At 36.3% G+C, this 24,992-nt stretch overlaps 1 protein-coding gene across 1 annotated transcript in view; it reads left to right on the top strand.

Annotated features, from left to right (window-relative positions):
- The window catches only part of LOC109079199 (DNA polymerase epsilon catalytic subunit A-like), a gene marked incomplete at its 5' end in the record, with an annotated part of 28,051 nt that extends 4,220 nt beyond the window's left edge, over window positions 1-23,831 (top strand). The window contains 38 exon segments of the mRNA XM_042757261.1: window positions 164-277; window positions 403-417; window positions 420-617; window positions 715-822; window positions 972-1,100; window positions 1,250-1,352; window positions 1,483-1,629; window positions 2,737-2,882; window positions 3,092-3,240; window positions 3,388-3,480; window positions 3,585-3,729; window positions 3,837-3,974; window positions 3,976-3,995; window positions 4,182-4,377; window positions 4,525-4,763; window positions 5,534-5,636; window positions 5,767-5,847; window positions 6,186-6,308; window positions 7,023-7,232; window positions 7,359-7,571; window positions 9,383-9,526; window positions 9,698-9,838; window positions 10,049-10,202; window positions 10,328-10,434; window positions 11,568-11,744; window positions 11,834-12,057; window positions 12,465-12,685; window positions 15,276-15,480; window positions 17,806-17,979; window positions 18,257-18,382; window positions 18,535-18,667; window positions 18,789-18,993; window positions 19,790-19,921; window positions 20,203-20,396; window positions 20,772-20,972; window positions 21,191-21,316; window positions 21,478-21,567; window positions 23,587-23,831. Coding sequence (XP_042613195.1) covers window positions 164-277; window positions 403-417; window positions 420-617; window positions 715-822; window positions 972-1,100; window positions 1,250-1,352; window positions 1,483-1,629; window positions 2,737-2,882; window positions 3,092-3,240; window positions 3,388-3,480; window positions 3,585-3,729; window positions 3,837-3,974; window positions 3,976-3,995; window positions 4,182-4,377; window positions 4,525-4,763; window positions 5,534-5,636; window positions 5,767-5,847; window positions 6,186-6,308; window positions 7,023-7,232; window positions 7,359-7,571; window positions 9,383-9,526; window positions 9,698-9,838; window positions 10,049-10,202; window positions 10,328-10,434; window positions 11,568-11,744; window positions 11,834-12,057; window positions 12,465-12,685; window positions 15,276-15,480; window positions 17,806-17,979; window positions 18,257-18,382; window positions 18,535-18,667; window positions 18,789-18,993; window positions 19,790-19,921; window positions 20,203-20,396; window positions 20,772-20,972; window positions 21,191-21,316; window positions 21,478-21,567; window positions 23,587-23,688 — 5,526 coding nt within the window.
- Window positions 23,832-24,992: the final 1,161 nt, after the last annotated feature.

Raw genomic sequence — 24,992 nt, forward strand, 5'->3', positions numbered from 1 at the left:
ATTTTTTTATAATTTGTGTTTTTTATCAGTTTGTGCCTCATTCATTCATTCACTTTTTATTTATCTTTTGTTTATTTATGTCTATTTTTTTTATATATATTTTTTTTATTAAATATTCAAAACAGTGCTTTACTTTTGTTTTATTTGCTGTATTGTTTTTCAGACTCTGGCCACCTATTCAGTGTCTGACGCTGTGGCCACATACTACCTTTACATTAAATATGTTCATCCCTTCATTTTTGCCCTCTGCACTATAATTCCGATGGAACCCGATGGGGTCTGTATTCAATAAATCTTCTATTTTTAGTTTTGTTACTACATTGAGATGAATCAAAATTGTAGATGTAATCGTAACATCATGTTGTTTCTTTATGTGTGTCAAACACACAAATGTTTAGACAGGTTTTGCGGAAGGGCTCTCCGGTACCCTGTGCGAGGCCTTGCTGATGGTTCAGGCCTTCCATGCCAACATTGTCTTCCCAAACAAGCAGGAGCAGGTCTTTAACAAACTCACAGATGATGGTCATGTACTTGACTCTGAGACTTATGTTGGCGGCCACGTCGAGGCTCTAGAGTCTGGTGTGTTTCGTAGTGATATACCCTGCCGCTTTAAAATGGTAACTAGGACTTTATCTTTAACCAAAGCACACAGTATTAAGCTGTTTATTTGTCCTCTATCTACATAATTATTTATAATTATTCTTGTTCTGACAGAATCCTGCAGCATTTGACTTCTTGATTCAGAGGGTGGAGCGTACTCTCCGTCATGCAATTGAGGAAGAGGAGAAGATTCCCCTTGAGCAGGTCACCAACTTTAATGAGGTCAGTCAGTGTCATGTGTTTAATGTTCAATATGACATTTTGTGCCTTTGGACACTCAAGAAATGATGCCTATTTTATAAATTATCATTAGCATGCGTACATGTTTCCAAGTTATTCTACAGTTGTTATGTGTATTTTACCTGTTTTAGGTGTGTGAGGAAATCAAGAGGAAGCTTATCTCTCTAAAGGAAGTGCCTAATAGAATCGAGTGTCCTCTTATTTACCATCTGGATGTGGGGGCCATGTACCCCAACATCATTCTCACCAACAGACTACAGGTACAGTATAGTTCTCATCTGTGATAGGTTGTAAAGGTGTTGATTTAATTATAATAACATTATTAGGTAAATTCTAATTTGCCTCGTTTAGCTGTGTATGAATCAAATAAGGCAAATGATCTCTTTCTCTCCATCTGTTTTTCTTCTAGCCCTCTGCCATGGTGGATGAGGCGACCTGTGCTGCCTGTGATTTAAATAAACCTGGTGCAAACTGTCAGCGCAGAATGACTTGGCAGTGGAGAGGAGAGATCAGTGAGTGATTTGAACATTTTACATCTTTAAAAAAAAAAAAAAGTTTGAAGTGTTGAGGAGAGATCATTGTGTGTTTTGATATTATTATATAGTTAATATAGTTTTTTTTTTTTTTTTTTTTTTCTCCTAGTGCCTGCGAGTAGAAGTGAGTTTCATCGCATTCAGCAACAACTGGAGTCCGAGAAGTTTCCCCCTCTCTTTCCTAATGGTCCACCACGTGCTTTCCATGTGCTCAACAGAGAAGAGCAAGCTCGGCATGAGAAGAAGCGCTTGGGAGGTTAGTATACAACTGCGGGGGACTAGGGTTTTTGTGTGGGTGTGTGTGTGTGACTGTTGACATAGACCAAGATGAACTAAAATTATGCACTTACATACTCACTTGAATAGATTAATATTGATTATGGTTGGGTATTGTTTGAATTTTAGCAATTCCAATTCTTATAGATAGTGCTAGTTTCGAATTCAATATAAAATAATGAAGTCAAACATTTAGATGTCAAACATTTATTCTGTCTTTTTGCAAAGCATTCTGTTGCAGCTGAATAATATGAGCAAAAATCAGCAGCCTACAGAACACTTATAAGAGGAACTTTTGCCTATGCTTTTAAAAAAATACAACATACAAAGCAAAAACAACTAGACTTATATAAATGTTAAATATTACAATGTTAAAGACAAGTGAACAGTCAGTAGTAAAACAGGAAAAAACAAATCAATTAGCAATAGCATAAAAAAATACAGCTGAATCTAATTTCATGTACAGAATCTGTAAATAAAAGTTTAAAAACACTGCATAGTTTTCTTTTCATAAATAAAATATAGATTAATTAAACTTATTAAATATATTCATTCAAGACCAGTGAATGATTTTCTTTTGTTCTTTGATTAACATTAATGGCAGGCAGGGGGTTTATTAGGCAGCTGTCTCTTTAACACCGAATGCACACAGATCTAAAAATACTGTACACGTGCGTTTTCTTTCTCATCTGTTTACGTTCACTTAAGACAAAAAAGGCTATGTTTATGATGATATACTGAGGTAGTTTTCTGCATACTGGTCGATAAATATGAAAGAAGTCAGTTCCGGCTCGGAACAACCTATTCTGCAGTGGAAATGCACGGAATGGTTCGAGAACGGACACAGATTGGGACCGCTGTTCTCTGTGCACGCTTCAGAGGTGTGCTCTGCACGCAAGCAGGGTGCAAGTTCTTTCTTTTCCTGCACTTAAAATCGTTTTAAATCACATTAAAATACGAATGCAGGAAGCGTTAAGCAGAATCTAAATGCACGCGTCTTATCGAATACCCGTTTTTTGGAAATTTGGAAATGGTTTTCGATACCCAACCCTAATATTGATACACATTATTACTTTTTTTTTCTTAGACTACTGTCGAAAAGCTTATAAGAAGGTTCACCTGACCAGACTGGAGGAGAGAGTCACAACCATTTGCCAGAGAGAGAACTCTTTTTATGTTGACACTGTTCGAGCCTTCAGAGACCGTCGATATGAGTTCAAAGGACTCCACAAGGTACTGCATTCAGACCTAAATCATGTTTATTATTTTATGAATGTTCCAGTCTGTTTACATGGTACATCAAACTCTCCGATTTCAAAAAGATATGTTTTTCTAGGATATAACTTCTTTTAATGTGATAGTTTAATGTGCTCACCTCTGCAGGAAGGAGTCATTTACATATCTCCTTTTAAAAGTTTTGTCTGTTCCTATCATCTGTCCAGGTGTGGAAGAAGAAGCTGTCTACAGCGCAGGATAATGGGGATGCAGTGGAGGTGAAGCGCTGCAAGAACATGGAGATTCTATATGAGTCTCTGCAGCTTGCGCACAAGTGCATCCTAAACTCCTTCTACGGATGTGTCATGAGAAAAGGGTATTGAACCATTGTTTTGAGGCGCTTTATATTGCGATTTATATTGAGAAGTTATAAATGAGGAGTTTCTTGTCTTCAGTATTTGTTGAGATTGCTGTTTGTTTTATAACTCCTGTTTTGCATGATGGCTCTCATTGTGTTTCACAGAGCACGTTGGTACTCGATGGAGATGGCAGGGATTGTCTGTTTCACCGGTGCCAACATTATCACACAGGCCAGAGAACTCATTGAGCAGATCGGGTCAGACTCTTACGCCAAACCCATAAACACCGTCAGAGTTGTGGTTATGTGATTAAATTTTTTGTAATGGATTGATTAATTGAATTTATCCTCTTCTCCTTTAGGAGGCCTCTGGAGTTGGACACTGATGGTATCTGGTGTGTTCTTCCCAACACCTTTCCTGAGAACTTTGTCATAAAATCCACCAATGAGAAGAAGGCAAAGGTGACCATCAGTTATCCAGGAGCCATGCTGAACATCATGGTCAAGGTAATTTATCTTTCTCTTCTTTTGACCAGTAAACCACATTATCGGCAGGTTAATTATATATTAAAAAGGAAGAAATCTTTAAAAAAAAAACTAACTTGTATGTGTAGGAGGGCTTCACGAATCATCAGTATCAAGAGCTGGTGGACCCAGCATCTTTAACATATGAGACCAGAGCTGAGAACAGTATCTTCTTTGAAGTTGATGGGCCGTACTTGGCTATGATCCTGCCTGCCTCTAAAGAAGAAAGGGAAAAAACTAAAGAAAAGGTGAGAGAACCACATCAAATCACTTTGTTTGAGGACATTGGCCAGTAATTACTGTCACTAGGAGATCTAAACTACTGTTGCTTTAGATAAAAGCCTCTACTAATGGACATTAATTATTTTATTAAGGAAAAAAAAAGTTTTTGATTGTTTAATATGGAGCTTGGTTCATATCGTCTCTATCCTCAGGTATGCCGTGTTTAATGAGGACGGGTCACTGGCTGAGCTGAAGGGCTTTGAGGTGAAAAGAAGAGGAGAACTTCAACTCATTAAGATCTTCCAGCCTTCTGTGTTTGAGGCCTTCCTGAAAGGCACAACTCTAGAAGAGGTTTATGCCTCTGTGGCTAAAGTGGCTGACTACTGGCTTGATGTGCTCTACAGCAAGGTATAGACAAATGTTACAGTATCTGTTTTTTGTTTAAGTGTTGGAATAATTGGAATTATCGCTCACATTGTATTTTATTGTAATGATTATGCCTGTGTTTAGTATTTTAACAAGGCAGAGCTGCATGGGAGGGATACTCAATGAGAGTGTTGTTCTTGTCTTCTGTTTTCGGCTGCTAACATGCCAGATGCAGAGTTGTTTGAGCTGATTTCTGAAAACCGCTCCATGTCCCGAAAACTGGAAGATTATGGAGAACAGAAGTCCACCTCCATCAGCACAACCAAGTGTCCTGCCGAGTTCCTTTGCGATCAGATGGTGAAGGACGCCGGCCTCAGCTGTCGCTATGTCATCTTTCGCAAACCGGAGGGTTCGCCTGTCACTGAAAGGTGAGAACATCTTTTAGTTGTTTTAAACTGTAACAATATTTCACAAAACGACTGTATTTTTATTGTGTGTATAGATGGTTTCAATGGCAACAACATAAACAAAAGGTACTGCGTGTGCACGTTTTTGTGGCCCTAACTTAACTTCCGGTAGACTTCCAAATAGAATCAGTAACAACAGCTGAGTAGTCCCTCTAGAGTAGATTAATTTTGATAACAAGCAAATATGTTTGCTGTATAATCAGACTGACTTACTGAAAATGCAAATTCATTTGCTAGCCAGCAGGAGGTCCTTTAAAGCGGGAGAAACAGAGGTTTCCCCAGTAACGGCTGTATACAAAGCAGCACTGAGCTCACAAACGCTGCTTTATCAAGCATGGAGCATGCAAGATAATATGAAAATGACATCAAGAACTTTCTAAAAATAGTCTTCCTTCAGAAATACAGTGGAAAAAAAACACCTACGCCTCATTTAGATTTTTAAATGTGCAATACGTGCTCATGTTTATTCAGCGAAGCCTTTTGAAAAATTGGTCAGTTTGTATATTGTGGCGAGCACCTCAAATAAATAAGTGCATGGGAAACACATCCCACAGCGCAACCACCTGAGCTTAACTTCAGTCTACTCATCACCTTAACTGTTACTGTGTTTGTAGTTGGAACCATAGCCAGACTGATAAACAGACCGGGAGTTAACTTTGGGCCAGACATGTGTACCCGATGAAACGGTCTGTATATAAAGATAAATAAGTTATTTTTTCTACCTTACACAGGGCGATCCCTCTGGCCATTTTTCAGGCTGAAGAGAGTGTTAAAAAGCATTTCCTACGCAAATGGCTGAAGATGCCCAGTCTCCATGACCTTGATATTAGATCTGTGAGTTTATTTTATTCATTAAGTTTACCCTGGATTATCGCTAACCATAAAATCACAATTTCAGTGTTTTCTTTTTCATTCTCATTATGTTTTCTATATTTCATGTATTGTTTGTCCTTTCCCATGTCAGATTCTGGACTGGAGTTACTACATTGAGCGTTTGGGCAGTGCCATACAGAAGATCATCACTATCCCTGCAGCTCTACAACAGGTAAATAAACATACACTGTCAGTTGTAGAGTCCTTGTGCTTACCAGCTGAATCAAGCAGTAAATCCTGTCGCCTTCCACTATACTCAAAATTCTCGTCCTAACCAAGACATAGTCGCAACATTTTGTTGGTGTCTGTATCTGTCATGTTGCACTGAATTGCCCCACCCACTGTGAAGTTTCATTGGTGCAGAATTCCACTCTACATTACTGTATATGAATCATACAGTGTTCTGATTGGCTGATTAGAAATGTGGAGAGAAAAAAGACTGTTTATTATAATTAGCTGTATTTTCTTGTGTTTAGTTCCATGTTCTTAACGGTTATTATTTTTGTTCAGGTGAAAAATCCAGTGCCCCGAGTACGGCATCCAGACTGGCTGCATAAGAAGCTTCTGGAAAAGAATGACATCTACAAGCAAAAGAAGATCAGTGAGCTCTTTACCAGTGAGGGAAAGAGACAGGTAGGTCTACTGCAGTTTTTTGGGATGCGACCAAATGGTCGCACTGTGCAAACCATTTTTTTCTGCCTGTGCGACTACATTTTGTGTGCGGTCGCACTGGCACAAACCACCGCATTGTTCATTTTGTTTTCATTTTGTAAATCTTGTTATCTTAGCGGTTTACCTCATACTACGCTATGGAGGCTCTCTTTTTTTTTTTTTTTTTTGGATTCCTCACTGTTTGCTAAACGTTCTGTAATTTATTAGTCTGTATATAATACAGCCTGTTTTTGGTAATAAACGGTTTGTAAGCTAGTTTGTTATTGTATCTTACTGTTTTATTGTTGTTGTGCTTTTTTAATTAAGAATAACAATGAATCCATCTCTTGTTTTAGTCTAAAAAAGTAAAAGGTGTGTAGATGTAAGCAAAACAGACAATCTTTATCTTTTCTTGTAAAACATGACAACAAGATCACAAATTCGAACCCAAAGCCTGGTTTATAACAGCAAAAGAGGAACTCCCATTCACAAAATTCAAATCACAAATAACGTTACTGATGAAAAAGAACTGGTTGAATGCTAATCACTTTCGTTTCCATACAACTATAAACTATGATAAAAGTTCATCAGCATGCATTGATTAATCCCATGTTGTAGCTGTCATACATACTTTTTTTTTACAGAACTTGCTGGCTGGTTGGCTACTTATATATGCACATATTTTGTCTCTCTCAGGTGGCCCATCAAACATTACCAGCAGGTGAGACTCCTGATATGGAGGACTTTGGTGCTCCTCAGCGCCCTGTGCAGCCCGCCATACTCATCAGCACAAAGAGGAAGAGGATATCTCAAGGAGAGGACAGCCAGGCTGAGTCTCAAGAGCAAGAACTTACACAGTCTTGGAGAGAAATACTGGGGCCACCACCAGCTATCGGCGCCTGCCGGGTAATTCAGGCACCATAACAATGTTGTACATATGATCAGAAATTAGGTTTTGTTATAGTATTTCTGTGCTGTCAAACAAAAGAAAGGCTCCACGGTAAAATCATCTGTATTTATATGTGTGTATAGGAGGAACTTCTTGTCTGGTTGCGCTACCATAAGAAAAAATGGGAGCTGCAGCTTCGTCAGAGGAAAGAACGGCGGAAGCGACGGCGTTTAATTGATGGTGAATCTCAGCCAACTGGCGGTGGCGTAATCCGTGGTGGACCGACAACAGGGCTAGGCAGCTTCCTGCGAAGAACTGCCCGCAGTATTCTAGACATGCCCTGGCAAATTGTACAGGTATGTGACACTAGCAGTTTAGATCTAGGGTTGGGTATCGAAAACCAGTTCCATTTTAGAATGGTTCCATTTTTGAAATGACTTTAGTTACATTTAAAAGTTGGCATTTTGATTCTGTTTAAAACGATTCCTGGGTTCGCATTTTTAAGTGATGTAAAACAATTTAAGTGCAGGAACGAAAATAACTTGCCACCCTGTCTGAAGCATGGGCACAGAGAACAGCCTCCTCGGTGCGGGTTCCCAACCTGTGTCCGTTCTCGAACCATTCCGTGCATTTCCACTACAGAAAAGGATGTTCCAGGCCAGCACTGAATTCTTTCATATTTATCGACCAGTATGCAGAAAACTACGTCAGTGTATCATCATAAACACAGTCATTTTCGTCGTAAGTGAACATAAACAGATGAGAAAGAAAGTGCATGTATACAGTATTTTTAGATTTGTGTGCGTTCTGCGTTAAAGAGTCCGCAACCTAAAAAAACCCACTGCCTGTCGTTAATGTTAATAATGAAAGAAGTAACTCATATACACCTTGAGGGTGAGTAATTCATGGACTAATTGTAATTTTTGGGTGAACTAATCCTTTAATATTTGATGTGAATGTGTCTCGCGAGTTGCAGTTCGAGCTGGGAGACATAGTAAATGCAGCACATTGCTTGAGGTAGATATTGTGTTTTGTTAGTAAATGTTTTATTATATTACTAGTGTTGCCTCCTTTGTTCACTATTACACTACTGCATATATTGCATCTGACACTGCAGGGCTCCAGACTGCGACCATTTTTTCTGCCTGTCTGAGTAAACTTTGCGCGGTCGCACTGGCACAACCACCACATTGTTCAACTCGCGCTGCCATTTCTGTCACATATGAGAGACGGGAAATGGCGAACGAAACAAAAGCGTAACAAAACCGCACTACTCATTTGAGCTGCGCAGCATGGACCGTTCATCAGCTCGGACCGCAATGCAAACAAACAAGTCTTACCTCAGAACAGCTTTACTCGGGAATCAAAGTTGATTTCGCAACATTGTTACAGCACAGCGCTGCGAGATCCATTGAGAAGCATTTGAATTCACCGCAGAATGAAGAAAGATTGCTGATATAGTGAGATGCGTTCAAATTCTGAACAGAAATCTCTGTTATAAACAGATCAAACAGTGCTGACGCAGAAAACCAGAAGCAGTAACACGAACCATGGTGTTGTGGCAGAAATAGTCAAACGTTATTACATTATTCATTTCAGGGTTTTTGTACAGCATTTTGAGAGCGAAATTCAAGCAATTTTCAAAGACTTACAAGCAGTTCACACAATCGTTTCCAACACTTGAAAGCTCCAAAATGATCCAATTTGAATGTTATTTTCAGTGGGATGACCAAAATATACTGTGGTGAAAAACGCTTATATAAAATTAAACAATAACTAAACTCGTCAGTAAAGACATGCACATGACGAATCGCCTGCAATAATGAACGTGATATTGTGTAGCTTGTCAGTGAACTATGGCTCTGTGTAGTAAATGCCGCTCCATCTGAAAGCAGGTGATGCAGATTTACTACTAATCACGGAACCGGCTTTACTGATGAGATGCATATGACAATCACATTTGATTAATTGCACAGCCCTAATTTGAAATCTTGAAATCTTTTGTTACAATGTAAAAGTCTTTACTGCCAATTTAATATTAATTTAAAAAGATCTCACTGACCCCAGACTTTTGAATGCTAGTGAATCTAAACTATGAAACATAATAGCAGTTTTGTTCTTTTTAGTACTAAAACGCATGATGTGTTTCTTTATCCACTTTCTCCAGATTGCTGAAACCAGTCACCCAGGCTTTTATAAGCTGTGGGCGGTCATTGGCAGTGACCTGCACTGCATGAAGCTCAACATCCCACGAGTGTTTTATGTCAATCAGAAAGTGCCCAAGCAAGAAGAGGGAGCTAATTGCAAAAAGGTCTGCAGTATAATATTTTTACCACCAATTCTGTAAATAATCTGTGCGATGAGCATTCTTGACTGTAAGTTAATTTAGTGCCAGCCCATTCAGCTGCTTAAAGATTTAAGCAAGTATTGAGTTTTTAAATGGGTTTGGGACAAACTTCATTTTGATTCATTTTAACAACAGGTGAACCGGATACTTCCACGCTCTGGTGTGGTGTATTATCTGTACCAGTATGCTGTTCCTGAGGACATGTACCAGGAACACATCAATGAGATCAATGCTGACCTCTCAGCTCCTGATATTGAGGGTGTCTATGAGACACAGGTAAGGGCCTTTCCCAAAATATGTGATTTTGCCTTTTAATGACTGTTGTGATGTAGGAATTTGTCTTTGCCTGTAATATTCTACATACAGTATTCTAGAAATAGACATTTCCAGAGTGGGTTTCTGCTCTGTGGTGCATTGACCTTATTTATAGTATTAATAGAGGTCATTTCCCTATGTCTGTCTCTTGCCCTTTCATGTGACCTGTAGGTTCCACTGCTGTTCCGTGCTCTGGTCCAGTTGGGCTGCATGTGTATGGTCAATAAACAGGTGGTCAGAGACCTGGCTGGCAGAGAGGCTGATACCTTCGACCTGGAGCACCTAGAGATGAGATCCCTGGCCCAGTTCAGCTACCTCGAACCAGGTGTGTTTTTAGTTTTGTTGATGATTGGTTAAAACATTCGTAGATACACTGTAGCAATGCTTACGCATCTAGTGGCTGATGTGCTTCAAGTTGTTTGAGTTAAATATGTGTTTTATGTGTTCCAGGCAGTGTAAGGCACATCTACCTGTACCATCACAGTCAGGGCCATAAGGCTCTCTTTGGCCTCTTCATACCATCCCAACGCAAAGCCAGCATCTTTGTTCTTGACACGGTAAGCTCTACAATTTAGCTTGAAACATATGTGAGCTCAAAACTCAACAACAAAGAATAGGAAACAAACCAAAATAAACAAAAAGATGACCCAAAGAGTGATGAAACGTCAGTTAACAGGAAAGAACAGGCAAAAAGCGGAAAATGGTCAAATGCATATGCCTCAGACAGAATGTGGTAATGTGGAATGGGATTGCTGATGTTTACCTACAGTTCTTTTACAACGTTAAGGTATTCTATACCTTAAACCCCCTTCTCCTTGTGGCTAATTGCTTTGATAAAATGGCAACACAGTGTAAAACACACAGTATTTTATTGAAAACAATAATCAAATGATCTAATTTCTTCTGAATAATATAGTTTACTAGCTTAACTGTAGGTTATATTGAAATCATCAGATCAATTAGTATGTAAATGAGATTCAAGGGCGATTGTAATTGTCTAATCTAATTGTGATTTTTCTTTTTAAAAAAATTAAATGTATTTTTCACACAAAAAAAAAACACATTTTCTGTGCTTGTTTATAGTACTGCATGATGTGGCTAATTTATGATTAGATATCAACATGACTATAAAATAATTAAGTTAAATAATTGAAGAAAGTTGTGTAATACTTCACTGTATAATAAAATAATAATTTTACAGGAAAGCTGTAAACGTGCAAAATTAATTATTATATCTAGGGATGTAACGATTAACTCAACTCATGATTTGGTTCATGATTCTGAATGATTCTCAATTATTTTATTTATTTTTTTACAAAATGAGATTGAAGACATTATACAGTAAATGAAAAGGTGTTGTTTTATTAGGCTATTGCTGCCCGTTTCTTTGTAAAATTGAAATATAACAAAACTAAAATGCTGCTCATTACTACTTGGTTAGATGGTTAGTTCTTGTTGCATTCCCAACTGTAAATAACCCAAACTAATTCTAGTTAGTGTGGAGTGACATTTACTGTGAACTGAGCTGCTCTGAAAAAATGAAAACACCATATTATGAGTAGTTCACCCATTGCTATTTAATAATAGCTCTTGAACTATTAAGGTTTTAATTAACCATGCTGTAATATGAAAAACACCCAATGCAAAATGATGATGCAGTTGACACTACTGAAATTTACACCAAATGTAGGTACGCAGTAATCAGATGCCGAACCTTAGTTCGTTGTACGGAGCAGAGCGCACAGCACTCCTGGAGAAGACCACAGAGGAGCTGCTGCCACCTGAGAAACATCTGTTTGAAGTGCGTGCTGAAAACGATGTCAAAGCCATCTACCGCGCACTGCAGCGCATTCTCCTCAACTACAAGGTATGGCCTCAAGATGTTATTTAAAGCATAATAAAGTTGACAGCACAGTTGAGCAGATGAATTACAGCAGTGTTCCTGATCGTGTGCAGGAGGAGCGGCGCGCTCCGACACTGATTGCTGTTCAGTCTAACTGGGAGCTGCGGCGTCTGGCAGCTGGCATGACTGTATTAGAGGAGTTCCCAGTGGTGCCGGTTCATGTTATTGATGAGATAAACTACAGTGTAGTGGACTGGCAACGACACGGAGCTCGCCACATGATAATACACTACCTGAACCTGGACAGCTGCCTCTCACAGGCTTTTGATATGGCCAGGTACATCACACACTTTTGACACTGTCATGCTAGAGGTTTTGGGTTGATTTGACTATGAAGATTTATTTAATTAGAATGGAAAACTGTCTTTATTTGGGTACACAAAGAATTGCACTGAAGTCAATTTTAAATGGGTGTCTGGATTGTTGTTGTTGTTGTTGTTGTTGTTGTTTTTTCCTCATCTCCTTCTCCTTTTATATATACATGAATGATTCATTTCTGTAAAAAAAAAAAAAAAAACCTAACTGATCCCAGATTTTTAAATGGTAAAAATTATTTCAAATCATCAAATAATATTTGATTTTTCATGTAATGACCCCTATAACCCTAAAGAAATCATTATCAGGAAGCATGCTAGGAGAAGCTGACTTCAGACTCATGTACTGTAATGTCCTTTCTCTCTGCAGGTACTATCACCTGCCTGTGGGAAATCTGCCTCAGGACATTTCTATATTTGGGTCAGATCTATTTCTTGCACGTCATCTGAGAAAGCACAACCACTTGTTGTGGCTGTCACCTACGGCACGTCCGGACCTCGGGGGGAAAGAGGCTGATGACAGCAGACTGGTGATGGAGAGTGATGAGAGAGGCTCCATGGAGATCAATAGCCATGGCTGCTACTCCACAGGTAAGCAAATTCAGTCCGGTAGTGTGGTGGTAGTATTAATGGGGATAAATATATTTTTATGATAATATTTAAGGAATATTTACCAGAAAAATTATTTACTAGTATTTATTTACCAGAAAATTGTAAATACACAAAACAGCATTTCTGAAAAATGGCCTAAATTAATTCTTTATAAAAAAAAAATGTAATTATCGTTTATAAATTAAAAAGATATGCTTTTCATTATTAAAATGTAATGAAACAATAAAAATGGAATCCAGAAAATTAATGAAAAACACAGATTCACAGAAAAATAAAACTGAATTTGAGAAAAATAATAAAATGTATTTGATAAGGCTTTAAACATGTCATTTTTGTTAAACTTTTAATAAACGGCTGATAAATTTTGCAAGTTTCATGATTTAAATTAATTAGACATGCTTTTTGATTAATATTTTTTAATGTAACCATTAAAATATAGTCTAGAAAAATTAATGGAATTTGGGAAAAGATAAAACCGATTTCATATAGGGCCCTATTTATTTCATTTGTGTCTTTGTTTTATTGTATTTGTCCTTTAGTTTGTTACTTGCATCTATGTTCTTATTGTTAATAACAAAGAAAATGACTATATCATGATATAAAATGTTATTGTGAAATAAAATTACTATATAATGAAATAGGATTTGGCTTTAACCTTTTAGCTAACTTACCAATGTAGCAAAGATCTCTACATACCTATAGGCTCGGTAGTTGCTCACCATAGTCCTGTGTGTAGTGGCACTGGCTTTTTTTTTTTTCTTTTCTTTTCTTTTTTATGTTTTTTGAAGGGTGATGAAATGCTTTTTTTTAATATATAAAATAACTATGATGTCCTTTTGGATCATCTATTATTCAATGACTTCCTGTTGTTCTGTTTTGTCGTAGTATCGTGATATTTTAGTCAGTTATCGTATCGAAGTCATTGGTATTGTGACAACACTAATGTAAAGTAACATTTTTAATGGTTTTAGTTAACCATATTAACTGATAATCACTGAAATTTATGCCATTATAATTATGCAAATTTGTGTGATATGTGGTCACAAATGTATTTATTTATAAGCTACTAGGGCTGTGTATTAGAAAGAATCTGGCGATACGATGCATAACACGATACAGGGGTTACGATATGATATGTTGCGATGCAAGGCGATATATTGGGATATTTCTTATTTTAGGAATAGGATATATTTTTAGGAAAGCTGTCATTAAGAACACACCACCATATGCAAACCTTAGCAATAAATAACAATTATTTAACCAGAACACAGTGGGATCTGCATTTGCAATAATCAGTCCCTGTAACATTTAACGTTATTGAACCACTTTTTGTGCAGTACCAGTAAAGGGGGGAAAATAAAGTGCTTGCAGGATCCTTTAGTTAAATGTATAATATGTATAAAATGTATTCTATAAAAAGATTTTATTTATTTTTAGTATATGTTTTTAGGGTTTTCTTTTTTGGTTTTACAATTGTAACATACAATGTCATAACATTTTGATCTGAACAAAAGAATTACATCTGCTTAATATCAATTTTAAAAAAAAGTGCTTACGGGATTCCTAAAGAAAACAAAACAATTTTAAAACATTAAAATAAATACAGAAGTTGAACCTTTCCACTTGGATTTCACAGGTTTTTCAGTTTGTATTTATGTTCCGTGTGGAATCGCCGAAACCGTGACGCGAGCACTGCCCCGACTGCACAAAACGCTCCCAAAATGAGAGAAAGCTGCAGCCGCGCAGCAATCCTACTGCCCCCCCGCGCCACGGTCCCGCAGTGGACGTTACCACAAAAGCCCAAATGACGGCACACTTCAGCTTTGTACACCGAGACATGAACTGGGACAGTTCTTTCCTCCAATATTACTAGCAGAGAACTATATTAACGCTAACATTAGTGGCGTGCCCTATTGCTAGTATTTCCTGTCACTCAGGATTTGTTCAGAGATTAAGACTGCGATCTAGCGGTGGGGATATAAACTCAAAACGAAACAACTGCCATGAATCTTGTGTGTTGTTTTTTTTTTTTTTTTTGTTTGTTTTTTTTCGATATTCCATTTGAGAATCGATACAGTATCGCCAAACAAAATATTGTGATACTCGCGTGTATCAATATTTTCTTACACCCTTATAAGCTACATTTCTCACTTGAGATTTAAGTAATTCTCTGAACAAAACTTTTCAGTTAATTTATCCTGTGAGCTGTACTCATGCTGTGAGTACAGCTTACAGACTACCAAGCTTTTAAATTTCAGCTTGATGTTTGAGGTTAAAGAAAGTTGCCCTGTTTATCTGCAGTTTTAGAACTTTGTCTTAGCTTTTTCATTTTTATTGTAACCCCATTTGATTTAAAAGTGCATTACTACTAAGTTTTTTTTTAGAATTATGAGTAGTAATTAGACCAAAAATGTTTCAAATGTACAGTTGAATGAAATTAAGTCTCCAGTATTGAGTATTGTTGGTATTTGCTTTTATTTAGAAACCTACCAAATGGCCTCCGAAAAATATGATTGAAAAGTGAATATCAGTAAAAAAGTGTCTGTGAAGTACTTTGTCTTTTTTCCAGTGTGTGTGGAGTTGGATATTCAGAGTTTGGCAGTAAACACCATTCTACAGTCCCAGCATGTTAATGACATGGAAGGCGGGGCCAGCATGGGTGTCAGCTTTGATGTCATTCAGCATGCATCTCTGGAGGAAATGATGTCAGGGAATCAGGGGGCAAACACAGTGGCCAGCTATGACGAGACAGCGCTCTGCTCCAACACATTCAGGTATGCATGTAGAAATGAGTAAAGCCAACAAATTTAATTCATCTTGTTTTCTTCAAAAACTCTGTGTTTAACATAGAGTTAACACTAGGGAAGTAACGATGTTGTCAATATCTTGATATTGCGATGGCAAAACTCGATATTATCGTGGTCACATGACTATATGAAACGATAGGTCTTCTGGGCAAAAAGTGTAGTATTTAAAATATATTTGTTTTGGGCCATTATGCTTTGGCTCATTATCTGTCAAACGAATTAAAACCGAAAGCACAATATGGCTTTATCCCTTCATCAAGTCTGTTTTTGCTGCGTGTTTTAAAGCGAAGCGCACACTTTGTTCATGTGATCTGCTCGTGATCTGGTGTTTTCCATGCCTCAGAACAGCTCTGTTCACAGTCAATGAATGCAGTGGACTCGTTTATTGCACGTGCTGTGAGTTTAGCATTATTTGGGAACGCAACTTTAACCATTTAGGCTTTATTTCAGAGGCAGGTGATTACAGCATTTCACTAGATGTGTAGTGATACATGTTTTTGTAAGCCTGTTTTCACTGAAGATGAAGTTTTCCTTCAAAATAAAATCTCTACTGCCGTTTCCATCAAAATAAAAGCTTATAAGTGCAGCATTAATTGCTGACAGCTAGGGTTTGAATGGGTAATGCTACTGCAGTCTAAATTCAAAATATCTCTTTCAAGTGTAGAAAGTAGGAAAGAGGCATTGTAATTTCCCTACTGTGGTGTAAAGCAAAAATAATACACCTATGAAAAATTAATTTTCATGTATTTTACAGTGCAATTGTTTTACAATATATGGCTACTACTGTCACTGTTATTATTATTATTATTATTATTATTATTATTATTATTATTATATTCTAATTAGTTTGGCTTCCTAAAACACCAGTGTGAATGTAATTTAGACTGAGACAGTATATCAGAGGTAGGGCTGCACGATGTGTCGTTTAAGCATCGATATCGCGATGTATGAATCCAAGATAGTCACATCGCAGGATGTGTGATGTAGGCTGTCGTAGTTGGTCCGTTATTCATTAACCGTACGGGCCAGCTGCTCCCCGGCCTTTTTGACGAATGTGATTCGCGGATTAATTGCACAGCTTCACCATCATAGAGTGAAAGTTTATCATTTGCATGTGTTTTTAAGTCCTGTCAGTTTAACAGGGCGCATATAAGAACGAGCAGAGAGAGAGCGAGAGCGAGAGAGAGAGAGAGAGAGAGAGAGAGAGAGAGAGCGCGAGAGCGCGCCCTGGCCGCGCGTGCGTGCTCACCTTCACCGTCTTCAAACAACACGAGCGCTGTTTTGCTCTCTCTCCCTCGCGCATATTAATCAAAATCAATTGACACGATGGTGTCGAAAAAAAAAAAAAACTATCCAGTGATGAAATGTTTTCTGTTGTCAAATCTTGTGCGATATCCTAAACTGCTGAGACACAATGCGCGTGCCGTACACGTCTGATTCGCGAACTAATGTTTCCTTTGAACCGATTCAATTTAATGAATGGTTTTAAACAACTGACCTGTCCAACACTGAACTCACGAGACGTCTGAATTGGTGTATAAAAAAAAATCTGTAACACTTTACAATAATGTTCTATTTATTAAACTATTTAACTACATTATTTACCATTTACTATTACTAAACTGCACTTCTACAACATTGTTAATTTCAACATTAGTAGGCTATAGGCTTCATTGTTGAAATCAAAAGTTGTGCAGTATTTGTTAACATAGTTAATGCACTGTAACATTAACAAACAATCAACAGCTGTGTTTTTATAAACTAAGATAAACAAAGATTAATAAATATAGTAACAAAAGTATTGCTCGTGGTAAGTTCATGTTAGTTAATATGTTAACAATTCAAACCATATCCTAAAGTTACAAACAAATAATTTACTCTAATTTAAATAATACTCTGTTTAAATAATTTAAAATGAGAATGTAAGTGTGCTCACCCCATTTTTGTTTGTAAGAAAAAATTAGATTAGATTTCATATCGCAATATATATCGCAGAAAAATAAAATATCGCAATGTCATTTTTTCTCAATATCGTGCAGCCCTAATCAGAGGGTTGAGTCTCCTTTAAAATTCATTAATATCATGGGTTAGAGCTCTTAATTTTGAACTATCAAAGTGCATTAGATAGAATTATTTAACTTTAAAATGTACAAAATTTTATTTTTATTTCTTTTCTTTTTTTAAATATCGCAATAAAAATCGTACTGTGGACTTCATATCGCAGTAATACCGTATTGTGAGATTTTGATATTGTTACATCCCTAGTTAACACTTATATCTGTCCTCATGCAGGATTCTGAAGAGTATGGTGGTCGGTTGGGTCCGAGAGATCACACAGTATCATAACGTCTACGCTGATAACCAGGTGATGCATTTTTACCGGTGGTTGCGATCACCCAGTTCTCTGCTGTACGACCCGGCCCTGCACCGCACACTCCTCAACATGATGAAGAAGATCTTCCTGCAGTGAGTACAGCTCACAGACTACCAAGTTTTTATATTTTAATTTGATGTTTGGGGTTAAAGAAAGTCACTCTATTAGTTTATCTGCAGTTTCAGAACTTTGTCTTAACATAGCTTTTTAGTTTTTATTTTAATTGCATTTGATTTAACATGGCAGATGCTTTTGCCCAAAACCACAAAGTATACATTATCATGACTTTGGTGTTAATAGAATGCGGTGCTGTTTGAGCCACAGAATGACTACATGTGTTGTTCACACCTCTTATTCTAAACATGTCAGACTTGTGGCAGAGTTTAAGCGCCTGGGATCATCTGTGATCTATGGAAACTTCAACCGTCTCATCCTCTGCACTAAGAAACGGCGCATTGACGACGCCATTGCATACGTGGAGTACATCACTAACAGGTTTTAAATGTTTTTAAAAAAAAATTCTCGTCTAGACTCTTAACCTAGTTTCTTATGCAGTATGAAAGTCTGAAGTCCAGGATTTGGTATTAGATAATTTGGATTCATTTTCTGTTTACTGTTTGTCTTCCTGTCTTGTGTCTCGGCATTAGTATCCATTCAAAGGAGATCTTCCACTCTCTGTCCATCACATTCTCACGCTGTTGGGAGTTTCTGCTGTGGATGGATCCAACTAACTTTGGAGGAGTGAAGGGAAAGCTGCCCTCTAGCCTTCTTTATGGAGAGGTAAAGCACAGGGCCTAGAAACCATTTGTTCCTCTTTACAAGTTAAGAATTTTTCTGTGTAAAAAAAATTGTTGGCTTTTTAACTATTCAAGTTGAGTTTCAACACTTTTATCCATTCTAGCATGACAATGAAAAGAAGAAAAAGAAAGATGTAGAGGAGGAGGATGGAAGTGAGGAGGAGGAAGAAGATGAAGAAAACCAAGGGGAGGATGAAGAACAGGATGGGGAAGATGATGTAGAAGACTTGATTGAAAGTAACTGGAACATCATGCAGTACCTTCCTCAGACAGCATCCTGTCAGAAATACTTTCTCATGATCATTTCAGGTAATATTACAAGTTTAATTTGTTTGACCCTTCAAAATTCCTCTCACTGTCGCATTGTTCAGCGTTATAATAAAAATGAGTTTGTGTTTTGTTTCATGTAGGATGATTTAGGACTGCACAAATAATTGAAAATAAAACTGATATTGCAGCATGGCTTAGTGCAATTATCAATTGCGGTGATTTAATTAAATTAATATATACACTGCGTGTTTTAGAGTGAAGTGCAGCATTGTGTTCTTACATGTGAGCAGCTCCATCTGAGTTGAGTTGCTCTAACATGCATTTGAAAACGGAACATGCATCAGTCTTCCCAAATGTGTAATAAAAAAACCTTTAGCAACAAAAGAAATGCTTTAAGGGCATTCTGTGGTTTTTCATTAAAATAAACGTTTGATGGTTTATTGTTTAAAAATGCAGAAATTAAGACATCCATAAATGAGATTTTCATTGCAACTGTAAAATTACAATAGAATTATTACTTTTTTCTTAAATAATAAACTTCATTTTACAATGAAATATTATAGTTATGTTTTTTTTATTTTTTATTTTATTTAGTAGTAGTAATAATGATTAAAATTATTATTTTATAGTCAAGTTGATATACAGTCACAAATTGTCCATCCCTACAAACCTGGAACATAAAAACATGAAACATGATTTTTTTTTAATACATTCTGAATCATAATGACAATTTTTATCATAAAATGCACAACACCAATATTTTTTTTTTTTTTTTTTTGTACAGCCCTAAGTCAATTTTATTATAATTTCATTATAATTGATTGGTTGTGTGCAGCCTACATTGCAGCTGTCTATCACAGCATGAAACAAGAGCTTCGGCGAAACGCCCCTGGTGCTACTCCCATTAAGAGACGAGGAGCAACCCAAGCATCCCAGCAGCCAACTGGGGATGTCAGTGCACTTCCTGGTAAGACATTAAACCTTTCAGCTTTGTCTGTTCCAAAGTATTGAGTGCTTTTGTAATGGGTTATTTATGGCTCTATTCTCTAATACACTTTCCATGAAATTAATCCTATTGAATTATTTGGACTATTTCATATTTTCGAGTTGATATTTTCAAAGTTGAAATATTGAAAAAAAATCTATTTATTTCTAAATGTTCACCATATTAAAATCAAAAAAAAAAAAAATGTTTTACAATATTTTTTTTAAAGTGTTTTTATTTTTCTTGTCTTTGTGTTGTTGTAGGTTTGATTACATTCTCTCAGGAGTATGTGTCCAGTGAACTCACACAAAACTTCTTCACCATCACTCAGAAGATTCAGAAGAAAGTGTCAAGCACTCGTAGTGTTACGCTCCCATCTGAGATGTTTCCTGTTCTTCCTGGTTCTCACTTGCCCCTCAACAACCCAGCTCTGGAGTTTATTAAATACGTCTGCCAGGTATCAACACACGCCTCCTGCTCCTGTGTTTTTATACTGCACTATTGTGTTTTAAACTCTTAACAACACATGACAGTGACAGTAAAAACTTTTGTAAAAGATTCTGTTTTAAATAAATGCTATTTGTTTGAACATTCTATTTATCAAAGAATTCAAAAAAAAAAAAAAATTAAGCAGCAAGTGTTTTCAGCAATGATTATGTTGCTGAAGATTCAGATTGGCTGAAATATTATGATTTTTACTGTATTTTGGATCAAATAAATTGGAGAGCATAAGAGACTTCATGCCAACCACAAACTTTTTGAACAGTAGAGTACATTTTTCTGAAGACCTCACACCCGTCTAATGTTGTTTCTGTTTTTAACGTCCCTTCAGGTGCTCTCTCTGGACACAAACATTGTCAATCAGGTGAACAAACTGAAGCGAGATCTTTTGCGACTGGTGGATGTTGGAGAATTTTCGGAGGATGCCCAGTTCTGTGACCCCTGCAAGTTATACGTCCTGCCAGAGGTCATCTGCCACCACTGTAACTTCTGTCGTGACCTTGACCTCTGCAAAGACCCTGCAGTTTCCCAGGTAACAACAGGGCTCTTGTTACAGTTTATCTCTTATTTGAATCTGCAGTTAATGATTTGCTGCTCATTCCTGTTTACATTTGCTTAATGGATTCCAGTGGTTTTTTGAAAGTCATTAAGCTAATACTACTTGAATTTCAGACCTTTGTCATGTGATTAAGCTAGCTAAAAAGGCTGTAATATTCTCACTTTGCTCTTCTTTCCTTTTTACGTACGTAGGATGGTTCAGTTCTTCCTCAGTGGTTCTGCTCTAACTGTCAGGCCCAGTACGACACAGAGTCCATAGAAATCGCCCTGGTGGAGGCGCTCCAGAAGAAGCTCATGAGTTACACACTACAAGACCTGGTGAGGGACACAAACAGCATTATTTACCTTGTTTCTGATGCTTTCAGAGGGCTTTGAAGGCTTTGGAAAAGTAAAATGTTTGAGTGTTAAATGTCCTAGTGTAATGTATATGCACATCCATTGACCTTCACTTATGTAAATGGCACTTTATCCCATCATAGCAATGTGCCAAATGCAAAGGAGTGAAGGAAGCAAACATGCTGCTGTACTGTAGCTGTGCTGGAGATTTCAGCCTCAGCTTCACCACAAAGGTATTCATGCTAAACTAAATTGCTAATACTTCCACATATTAGTATTACTACTGTTCAAAAGATTTATTTATTTTAAAAGAAATTAATACTTCTATTAAGAAAGGATGCATTAAAGGAATAGTTCACCAAAAAATAAAAATTTGCTGAAAATGAAGATGTAGATGAGTTTGGAGAAGATTTGGAGAAATTTAGCAACACATCACTTGCTCACCAATGGATCCTCTGCAGTGAATGGGTGCCGTCAGAATGAGAGTCCAAAGAACTGATGAAACATCACAGTAATCTACAAGTAATCCACACCACTCCAGTCCATCAGTTAGTGTCTGCATGTAGCTGCATGTTTGTGAGAAACAAATCCAAAATGTTTAACTTTTCCAACTAACTTCCAACTAAAATACGAGAAATATATTCATATTCCAGTGAAAAAGTTGTCTCGTCTAAATCAGGAAAGAAGTATACACAAATCAAGCAGCATTTACAAGTGAAAACAGTACTTAACAAATATATTGGTGAATTTTCATGTGAGAGGACAACAGGGGATGAACGTTTCCACTGGAGGAAGTGTTATTATGGATTATTAGGGGTGTAACAGTACACACATTCTTACCAAAAATTTTCTATATGGGTCTTTCGGTTTGGTACACGTGTACAGAACGAAAACAGCATTGTTTTAACCACACCACAATTGGAACTTAATTATAAACTTCAAGTTTAATGTAGTTACTTTTGATAAGAAACAAAGTCTCATCTTTCAAATTAAGTTTTTTTGTTTGTTTGTTTTCAGGAAATTTAAAGAACAAATTCCATTTTGGCGTTCTTTGTTGTGGCTTGACAGATCGCTGTATAAACGCCTCAGTTAAATTGTCAGAGTGAACGCAATCATCCCTTACTATTTACTACTAGTTTTAATGCGAAATAAACATGAATGAACATCTCATGCCTCATGTAATCACTCAATCAGTGTTTTAACCATGGAAAAACGCCAATAAAACAGCTAGTAAACAAAATGTCACGTAGCATTTCATTTACCTTAGGGTCCACAGCTCGTTAGTTCAAGTCCAGTGAAGAGCATTTCACAAAATATTGGACTATATATACTCATATTTTATTTTACCTGTTAGTGATGTCTTTATTTTTTAATGCTTGTTTAAATAAATCTGTTATGAAACAAGTTATGACAGCCACTGAGTAAATAAATGTTTCAACAACATCGGCGTAGGAATGTTATAATTTAGAAGTTAATTTAAAAACTGCGTTAAGTATAATTTACATGTTTGCATACTTTTATTTTATTTTTTTAAGTGAGTGTTGATTATTATATTTGAAAATAAATAGCGATTAAATTTAAGTTTGGGCTCTGTTGTTAATTATAAACTTACAGTAATGTAAAAGGGCTCACTGTTTAGAGCAAACCTAAGGGAGATTTTTCTCCTTAAGAAAATTGTAATACTAATTGAATTTATTTAAAGAAAGGGCAATTTGTTAAATAAACCATTGTTTAATAATAATAATAATAAAAGCAATTTAATTTTTTTTTTTTTTTTTTTTTTCCTGCTGTACAAAAACCATACCAAACTGTGACACAAAAAACTGAGATATGTACCGAACTGTCATGTTTGTGTACCGTTACAGCCCTATGGACTCGTATTTTGGCCACCAGCGACGGTTTAATGTTAAAATGTCTTGATAGATTTGTTTTCTTATAAACATGCAGCTTCACAAGACTAACTGATAGACTGGAGTGGTGTGGATTATTGTGATGTTTTTATCAGCTGTTTGGACTCTCATTCTGATGGCACCCATTCACTGCAGAGGATCTAATGGTGAACAAGTGATGTTATGCTACATTTCGACAAAATGAACATAAGAGACTACTTTCAAAAACATTTAAAAAATATTACAGACCTCAGACTTTTGAATGCTTAATGTATGTTTTACAGCTAATGGACAACCTACAAATTTTGTTTAGTAATGTAATGTCTCATGTTTGCTAATTTCCACTTGTTTGCATGTTTACAGAGCTTCACTGAGCAAGTGGAAGTCTTCCGGAACATTGCAGCCCACTATAACATGAGCTTCCTGTTAGAGACCATTGACTGGGTCCTTAGTATGAATGCATAGGTGCTTTTTCTCTGAATACATGCCATCATTTGTGCCAAACAATGTGTCATTTACACAGATCTGAATTCATATGAAACAGTGGAACAATTTTGGTACTGGCACTTTTTTATTTGTGTTTAATAAATATTTTTGTATATGAAGAATTAACTTTTGTAATGATCTTTAATCACTAGTTTCTAAGTAATCGAATACAAATTATGATTTTGGTCATTTATGGTTACTAACTGAATCTTCAATTATATTTGCAGATGAGGGGTGTCACTCTTGTTCATAGTGGCATGCAACTAATATGTCTCTGTAGTTATTGTCTGTTTGGATATTGCTTCTTTTTGACATTTATGAGTTTAATTCTGTAAAGAATATGGCTTTTAAATTTTTGTAACCTCATATAGAATGGTGCAATAGCCAGCAACTACCCAGTTTAACTTAATGAGACGTCCACCTCCCTGCCTGGCTCCTGCCCACTCTACATTAGCACATTATAATTTGATTCCTTATCTCTGAGGCAAAGACAATGACGTCATGGAGATGTATGACATGCTGTGCAATGTGCAATTTGAATCCAACCACTGATGTGAATTGGCATTGCTGTTCTCACCACTTTAACTGAAATGTTTCTTTCTCCCAAAACAGCAAAAGTCATTTTCTTCAGAACAGGGTCTGAAACACTTTAGAAGATTTCTTTTTTTCAAATGGTCAAAGTAGGAGCTGAGAGAAAATGTTTTTCAATCTCAGAAGGTCAAACTATTTAATAATCATTTAATTATAATTTTATATTATTTTTGTTATTGTACACAATTTGTTTAAATGCCATTTAAAATAGTTTTTATTTTTATTTTATTGTAGCAATAAATTAAATATTTAATGCTATAATAAAATAAAACTAATAATTAAACAACGCAATTTAAAATAAAATTCAGTATTTATTTTAAATAATATAATGCATTTTTATTTTTGAAAGAAATTAAAAACTTATATTGAGCATGGAAGCATTATATTGATCAAAAATGACTAAACAGATTTTCAACATTGCTAATATGAAATGTTTCTTGAGCAGTAAATCAGCATATTAGAATGATTTCTAAAGGATCATGTGACACTGAAGACTGGAGATGCTGAAAAAAAAATTCAGCTTTGCATATCAGGAATAATTTACATTTTAAAATGTTAAAATTGGACTTTATAATCAAATATGTGCAGCCTTGATGAGAATTTGGTTGTAAATAAAACAAAAAAGAATTGTGCTTGAACAAATATTGTCAACACAACAATATTGTCCGAAATTATAATTAGTATTCTTCTAC

The sequence above is a fragment of the Cyprinus carpio genome, chromosome A5 (genome assembly GCF_018340385.1).
Source record: "Cyprinus carpio isolate SPL01 chromosome A5, ASM1834038v1, whole genome shotgun sequence".
NCBI classification, from domain to species: domain Eukaryota; kingdom Metazoa; phylum Chordata; class Actinopteri; order Cypriniformes; family Cyprinidae; genus Cyprinus; species Cyprinus carpio.